At 40.3% G+C, this 8,616-nt stretch overlaps 1 protein-coding gene across 3 annotated transcripts in view; it reads left to right on the forward strand.

Annotated features, from left to right (window-relative positions):
* The window catches only part of sema3g (semaphorin 3G), an 84,084-nt gene extending 75,815 nt beyond the window's left edge, over window positions 1–8,269 (forward strand). For 2 of the 3 annotated variants that reach the window (XM_042491429.2, XM_088082401.1), the window contains 5 exons: window positions 26–117; window positions 423–464; window positions 582–807; window positions 3,695–3,825; window positions 5,264–8,269. In XM_042491429.2, the coding sequence (XP_042347363.1) occupies window positions 26–117; window positions 423–464; window positions 582–807; window positions 3,695–3,825; window positions 5,264–5,776 (1,004 nt within the window). In that variant the 3' untranslated portion in view covers window positions 5,777–8,269. The remainder of the gene's footprint in view (window positions 1–25; window positions 118–422; window positions 465–581; window positions 808–3,694; window positions 3,826–5,263) is intronic. The other variant, XM_042491430.2, reaches the window with a different exon arrangement.
* Window positions 8,270–8,616: the final 347 nt, after the last annotated feature.

Genomic DNA, 8,616 nt, shown 5'->3' on the forward strand with positions numbered 1-8,616 from the left:
TATAGTATGTGTTTGTGTTTTTCAGACGTTGGCACAGTATTGAAGGTCATTGCTCTGCACAGTGGTAACAACCTGGAGACAGAGGAGGTCACACTGGAGGAGCTGCAAGTCTTTAAAGTAAGAATCACCCCCTCAGGTGTCCTAATAATACTCTCTTCTTCCCCAATCATTGTGTTTTAAGGCCATATTGAAGAAGCAGTCATTCATCATTTTAAATAACATTTCTTTCACTGTTCCTTAAACCCTCTTTGCAATTGACGGATAAGGAACCACAAAGATGTCCTAAAAGAAAAGCTGTTTAAACCTTATCACATTTTTTCTCCCTGTTCTTAAAAGAATAGTTCTATTCCTAAACTTGTCATTTTTTTGAATGTAAGCCTTTTCTACTCTATACTTCATGTCAATTATTATCATTATTTCAGGTGCCATCTCCAATTACATCGATGGACATATCTGTTAAAAGGGTATGTTAATACGACTGTAATTACTTACTTTAATTCTCATTTCCATCAACTTAAGTTAACAGTTTTAAAATCATTAAACCTTACACCCTTCTTTTCTCCTCTTCTGATTTCAAACAGCAAGCCCTGTTTGTGGGCTCTCCAGCTGGTGTGGCACAGGTGAAGCTACATCGTTGTGAGACTTATGGGAAAGCCTGTGCTGAGTGCTGCCTGGCAAGAGACCCTTACTGTGCCTGGGATGGATCACTGTGTGCACGCTACATGCCCAACGGCAAACGTCGCTTCCGCAGACAGGACATCAGGCATGGAAACCCTGTGTTACAGTGTGTGGATCAAAATCTGAATGGTAAGTTACCTACTTTCACCCTGCTTTTTCTCTTTGGTGCCTTCTTCGTCCATGATGCAAGATTAATTTATTGGTTGGGTGCAGTGCCCTCCTGGATAGTATCTGGCCACATAATTGTCCATCTGAGAATCAAACCGTTCATTTTTATTTTTTTAAACGTTTTTAATTAGTGAGCTTTATAGGTGCTGATAGGCAGATTTCCTCACCGTTACACAGAGCCAAGCTAGCTGTTTCCCCCTGCATAAAGTCTTTATGTTAAGCTAAGCTAACTGGCTGCTAGTCATAGCTTCATATTTACCATAAAGATATGAGAGTGGACACAATGTTCTCATCTAATTCTTGGCAAGACAGTGAATAAGCACGTCCCAAAATATCAAACTATTTCTTAAACATCACAGACCAATTTAAAGATACAAGCAGTCAAACTTTTAAAAATGGTGGTAGTATTAATGCTGTGTGTAGATTTAGGTTTGGATGATCCATCTGCACCACCTTTTAGGAGTGGTAGAGGAAGGAGGAGGAATGGAAATTGAGTAAGGAAAAGGAGAGATATTATCACCATGTATAGGAGATTCAAGTGAACAAACAGCCAATATTTGACTACAATAAGTACTTCTAAATATTGCTAATATCTGGCACACTTCATAGAGAATTCATTAATATCATAATTGTTGCATGTTCACTCATGTTTTTACAACTCTTCATCGTCCTGGTTTGTAGGTCATGTTCCAAACATTCTTCATCCTGAAATCTGTTGGCAACGTTTTCCACATTCTTCCCAGGTCACTCTAGATAAGCATTACTTGTTGTATGGTCTAGACCAGGGTGGTGCTCTCCCCACACGCTAAACTATTTAGCTGTGGATAGGAAGAAGACCAGTGAGACACCACTCATGTGTGTATGGTCTGTGAGTCTGTGTGAGTTTGTGTCTTTAAGGGTCACCATGTATCTTTGTGCCTCTTTCTAAGGATGAAAGCCAAACAGTGTTTATGTGATTTGTACACGTCTGGCAGTTTATCCAAGCTGTGTGAGACTAATGTTTTATAGTACATTAGACAAAAAATATATGTTAACTTTTCAACAGCACGTCTGTTTACACACTACACATACAGTCTGTGTAGAGCACAACCTTGTACTCATTTCACACCAGATTGGCTTTGTGAGACTTTAAGAGCTCCAGATTTTTGCCACCATTTATCCTTAATAAACTCAGTAAGAGGATAGAAAGACCAAAGGAAAGATGATGATGATGATGTGTGTGTGGGTGTGGGTGTGTGGGTGGTCCTCACAAGTAACCGAAAAAATGGTGGACCCCTCAACTGATAAAAACAATGATGCGTGTGTGGTCCTTACAAGTGACCAAGAAAAACTGTGTACACCACACCTGATAAAAACAAGGAACAAATGTGTGTGTGTGTGTGTGTGTGTGTGTGTGTGTGTGTGTGTGTGTGTGTGTGAATTTGTGTGTGTGTACAGTCTTTACGTGTTATCAGAAAAACAGTGAACCCCACAACTGATAGAATCAATAATGTGCAAGTGTGTGTATGTGGAAGATGGACAGAGCTGAAAGACTGACAGATAACCTCAAACAGAGGTTATGTAAAGTCATCAGCGATCATATGAAAAGTAAGAATAAACAAAAAGCAGAAAGACAAATGAATGTCTGAAAACAGATAAAGAGGATGTGTAGGTGAAGGCAAAAAAAGACAGAAAAAATGAGTGAGATATAGGTTGTGTGCATTTGCTGGATGTGTGTTTGCTTACCTGGGTGCAGGTACGGTGCTAAGGTGATGAAATATGCCTCCCTCAAAGCCTTTGGATGAACTCACATTCTGTAAGGTTTCTTTGTGCCTAGGTGTCAAGCTGTTGTTGAGGGAGAACTCCCAGAGGCATGTGTTTTCTTTGCTAAGACTTAAATATCATCCTAATAACAGGCGTTTGCTATTTGTCAGTGATTTCTAAATGTGTACTCACTTGACATGAACTTTTCACAAAGCACAGGCAAAGCTGCTGCCTTGTTCACCAACTGTGTCCCCAAATCACCACTATATGAGGCTGACATCATATCTGTTTTCTGGGATTTGCAGTCAGATTGCAACTTGTCTGTGTGTACAGTAGATAGTAATCAGGATTGTTCAACATAGTTTAAAAAATAAGCTTATTTGTTTTCTTGCCAAGAGTTAGAGGATACCGATACTGATACCACTCTAATGTCTGTACACTTAATATGAAGGTAAAGCCAGCAGTCTCCTGGCTTAGCACAGCAGAAAGACTAAAAACAGGGGTAAGAGATAGCCTGGCTCTGTCTAATGGTAAAAATATCTGCCTACCAGCACCTTTAAAATTTGCTCATGTACTCATTATTTGCTGCTGTCTTAATCCATATAAAAACTGATGTATGAAATGACAAGTTGTGGTAACATGAGGAAATATGGAGTAAACCTAGCAGTAACTTCCTGCTAGATGTATTTTGTTACCTTTGTATAGAGCCTGATTATCTGTTTCCACTATGCTAAGCTAAGCTATCCAGCAGTGAACATGCACTAAACTGAGATACCTATCCATCTCTTGCCAAGAAAGTGAATAAGTGTATTATGCAAAATGTTGAACTATTATTTTAAATTATTCTGTCAGATATCTGGCTTGACTGCCTGTTATCTTTTGTTTTGTTGACTCACACATCTTCACCACTTGATTCAGTTGGGCGTGTGGAACTGTCTCACATGCACATGGTTTAATGTGTTGCTCAAGAGTATTTTAGGCTCCCCTGGCAAATGCTTACATTGTATGGATACAGCAGGTGTCAAGGGAATTTAGGCCTTTACTAGACTGACGTTCTTAACTCTGATAATTTTACAATCTTCCAAATAATCTCTCTTTCAACCAGAAGACCTTGACGTGACAGAAGACAAGATTGTGTATGGGACTGAGAATAACAGCACCTTCTTAGAGTGTGTTCCTCGCTCTCCACAAGCTACTGTTACCTGGCTCGTGCAACGTGATGAGCGCAGAGAAGAGGTAGGATGAGTAAACAGCTATCCCATTAAACTCAAAATAATGATAATAAAATGAAAACCTATCCTTCTATGTATCATGGATGGGAGGTCAGGAAGGGTTTGGGAAACAGATGAGGGAAGGAATGAAAATATCTGGCCAATGTTGGCCGGAATAACTGCTGGAGTAACTGCCTTTAAAAGTGAGATTTGTGTGTGAATTTGGCACATGGTTGACACTTTTGACAGCCATTTGACATGTGGTTGAAATTAAGCAGTTATATTTCAAAGGAAAACGCACAGCTGCTCTTTCTTTTAGATAAACTGTGAATTCCAACCTTGACCACATGCCACTGAAGCTGAAGTGTCACTCAATGTCCACCTGCCATTGTGACTTAAACACTGTTGCAGAGTCTTATTTAAAGCACTACTTAGAAAATGATGTTGTTGCGTGTGCCCACACCCACAGTAATCATTCATTCAAGGGTATGTTTCTCCAAGCTTAACCAAGTGCCTCGGTCAGTCATGCAAGTATTAAGGCATTACCACCCCTCTCCATTTCCATGCAAATAAACATTTGGCTGCCACTCCAGCTGACAAGGCTGCCATGTTTGTGTTGGCACAGAAGGATAGAATCTGAAGAGAGGGGAGGGAGGAGGTCAAGAGAGAAAAGAGGTATAAATGAATAGAGGAGTGACTTGAGGGAAGATTCGTAAGGGAAGAAAGCGAGAATGAGCAAAGGAGTAAAAACTAACAGTGACTGGGTTTCATGGTACATTCTTGCTGTTGCAATTCAAGCTGAGAAAACAGCACAAAGAGCCCAGTCTGCCCTTTTTCTTTTCTCATGTCATGAAGTGGATTACATGCACTTTGCCCAGATATTCCTAGTTTGTTTGCATCAGCCAGATGAATGGGCAGAAAGCAACACTCTGAAAGCAATTTTCACAGGGATTGATAAGCATGCTAGACCTTCATAAAAAACTACATATAGTGGCTTTAAATACCTTTTTTTTGTTGGTTGTTTCTTGACTATCCACAAAAAAATGTCATTTATAGTCAGAAGGCTTGGAACTTTTATATGAACTACAAAAGCTTGTTCATACAACCCTTTGTGACTTTCACAAATTCATGGCAAAAGCATCCAATTTCAATTGATTTACATTTTTAAAATAACATACTTGACTTGCAGCATTACATGCAAAGATGAATTGATTCAAGACTTTTTGTTGCTTTATGGTGCAAAATATCTGTGTCCCAACAGTGTCTTTTGTATTCTATTGCATTGTGACTACATGATCACAGTACAGACTGAAACAAAATGACATGTTGATTTTACAATAAAATTCAATAAAATTTAATTCTTCCCCAAAGTATTTTTACTCTGCATCATATCTTCACAATTTGTTGTTCTGTCATGTATAAAAGTTAAGATTAGACACATATTCTTTCTCTACCCCACTCAGGTAAAGCTGGACGAACGTGTGATGTCCACTGAGCAGGGCCTCCTGTTTCGTCGTCTTTTCCGCCAGGACGAAGGCGTGTACATCTGCCGATCTAGGGAGCATGGCTTTACACAGTCCCTGGCCCGCCTAACCCTCGAAGTCCTCCAGGGGGAGACTGTGGATGAGCTCATGGCACGAGACAGCGGCGGCCTCTCTGACTCGTTCAAAGACCGGTCCACAGGAGGCTACAGGGCCTGGATGCCTTGTAGCGCATACAGCAGGGGGGGCTCATCGAGCCAAATCGGCCAATCCCGTACATGGTTCAAGGATATCATGCAGCTGATTGGGCCATCAAATCTGCCGCATGTGGAGGAGTACTGCGAGAGGATGTGGTGCAATGACAAGCTGAGGAGAAAACACAAGAGCATGCTGGAAAAATACCGCCAGGCGCAGGAGAGCGCCAGGAAGGCACGTAGCAAGAGCTCTGGAGAACGTAACCGAACCCCGAGGGATCTCAGCGCATGGGAGGAGTAACAGATAGAAAGTTAGCAGAGGGAAAAAGAAGAAAAAAAGGACAAAGACTACAGTATAGGACATAAGAAATGGGCAGCGAATAGGGTCAAGACCAGAATCAACTCCTAATAGTTGAAACTTTGAGACCTGGATTTTTAGGAAGATCAGAAAAGAGCGTCTACTTCGGCTGTTAAACTGAAGAGAATGGATTTTATGACATCAGAGTATTTGAAAGTCAGGTGATAGGGGTTGGTTCTGGATATGGCCCAAAAACACAGAAGTGTGGGGCTACTGAACTGAAAAGGTTGTTGCTATAAAGAGGAGACGATACACTCTAGGATGCTTTTTAAAAAATCTTGTTTAACAAGGACTCCTCCCACTCTCACACTTGCATACTTTTATGGTTGAAAATGACAGACACTGTTTTCATTTCATCAAGTCATATAAAACCTTCACAAACCTCAGAATTATAGAACATATGCGTGTCTGTGGACTGACTCTTTAATGAACAGTTTGGGCTGGCTCTTGACAAATTGGGGTCTCAAAAGAGAGGAACCTCATTTACATGTTTTTCATCTTTGGAGTTTAAAAAAAGCAAGTTTGTCAAATGCAGCTCTGACACACACGGACACATACATTTACTTTCCATTTGTTCACTGGATTCATCTCCTTCTCACTTGGTCTTGAATGGTCCATGTTTCTTACCTTGTTGTGCACCGGGCTTTTTAAAAATTGAAATATTCACATGTCTTCAGCTCAAGACATAACTGAGTTTGCAGTGTATTTATAAGACGCATGTGCAACTAATTCACCCAGGCTTATAGACCTACTGTTTCTGATCTTGCCACTGTACATGCATTTACACACACTGTTACATAAACTGAAATCCCACTTACTGAATGCATAAGCTCAGCTAGCTCAATCTGGAAGCTACTTTGAGACGACTGTTGATGGTTCAACAGATTAAAGGCACATTGCTTTATTTTTACTGCTGTGGGTTGAACTTTCCATTAAACACCAGCTACAGATCAAGATTCCTCTCTCGCCGACCCTGAGAGGGATATTTCACAGGGGCTTGCTCTAATGCTTTTGGGCACATACCGTAACACCTCCTGGAACGTACCTAATGGCCACAGTCTATCACTGATATTAGCCTCTCTGGGGATCTCTATGCACCTCAACCCAATGAAATCTAGGTATGTGACATAAACACTAATCCAGCCTGCAAATAATGATCATTTTCAATAATTTGTTTATTACTTACATCAGGGAGGGTAAGTTCTTAGTTTGGTTTGTCTGTTTGTCAGCATGATTATGGAAAAACAACTGGCCCAATTTTCATGAAACTTGGTTGAAGGGTGTAGTATGGTCTAAGGAAGAACCCAATACATTTTAGAGTAGATCCGAATCATGGGGCAAATACACAAATTATTTTTCACTTTTGTCAAACTTGCAATATACAACATTCATAGTCTTGGTCAGAATTGCCTGCTCATAGCTCTCACTTCAGATGTCCCAAGGAAACATGGAGGTGGCTGAGCCGAAACAGCAGCAGCTAACATTTCAGAGCTAACAGTATTGGGGCGACCTGCGGGGAACCAGAGAGTGGATATTACATTTCCACGATAATGCTATCCTGCCTCTGTAGGTTGGGACAATGTTATCAACTGTGCTAACACCCTAACAGTGATAACAACGGCAATGGTGCTGACAGAGTTAACAGTGTACTGGGCAACATTTTCCCACGCAGTGCAAAGCTATTGTGAATAGCTAGCCAGTAGGGACATGAAGGAAGGTGGGGAACTCACATTCAAACGCAACCGGTCAAGTTACCACAGCAAAGAACAGACAAGCTCGGATTACAACACACACGGAGAAAGTGTGACTTCATTTTCTGCCCCAGAATTAATTACTCCATTATATATTTACATTGCAAATGGTCTTTTACTGCTATATTAATGATTTGAATGTAGTATATTGCACCTTCAACGTTGACGAGAAAGGGTATTTGGCCTTGGTTGAGATCTGCGCTCTCTGAGTACCCTTTTAGTTAATATTTTTACTTCTGTAATTTTTTAATTGATTAAAGCAGCTGTAGGTGATATCTTCAAAGGATTTTTTTCAGTCAAAATCCATTAAAGGAGAAATTACATAACCTGACCTCATTTTCCCACAGTTCCTCTGTCTGTTATAGCTCCAGTGACAATAGAGGGAACAACAGAAGGGGTCAGCTGTGATGGCCAACTCCTTGTGTGCTTTCTGCTTTGTAAACTCTGATTTTGAGACGGTTCATGCTTTGAACACAGTATAATCCACATGTTATGCCCTCATGTAAGTTCTGTTGTTAAAATATAAGTTTCACAGTAGCTAAATCCACAGGGGAAAGGTGGGGAAAAGGACAGTGTTCAATTGATAAATAAGATGGACAAAATGGATAGAGACACAGGGCAAGTAAAAGAAAGACAGGGCATGGATGGGATGAGCTGTGAGCTCCAGATGTAAAAAAAAACAAAACACAGAGGCGAGGTCATTAAAGACAGATGGCAGGCTGGGAAAACAAATGCCAAACTTGAGTTACAGTGAGGGCTATGTGTGGATGAGAGAGATGCGCTCCAAAGCTTTGGTAATATAATGGAAAGGGTAACTTTTGATAATAAAAATATTCATAAACTTAAGCAGAAGTAAAATGTAATTAAAAATGTATAAATTGATGACTGAGTTGCTTTCAACCATAAGACCTAAATATAACAATATGAATACAATTTTAAAAGCTTTAGAGTTGCATCATTAGTTTAGTAACATCCTCTGGCCCCATGGAGGTCCAGCTGCACCACTGATGGGTCAAATATAGTGCATCTAAT

The sequence above is a fragment of the Plectropomus leopardus genome, chromosome 9, assembly GCF_026936395.1.
Source record: "Plectropomus leopardus strain MGB_pleo_1.0 chromosome 9, ASM2693639v1, whole genome shotgun sequence".
NCBI classification, from domain to species: Eukaryota; Metazoa; Chordata; class Actinopteri; order Perciformes; family Serranidae; genus Plectropomus; species Plectropomus leopardus.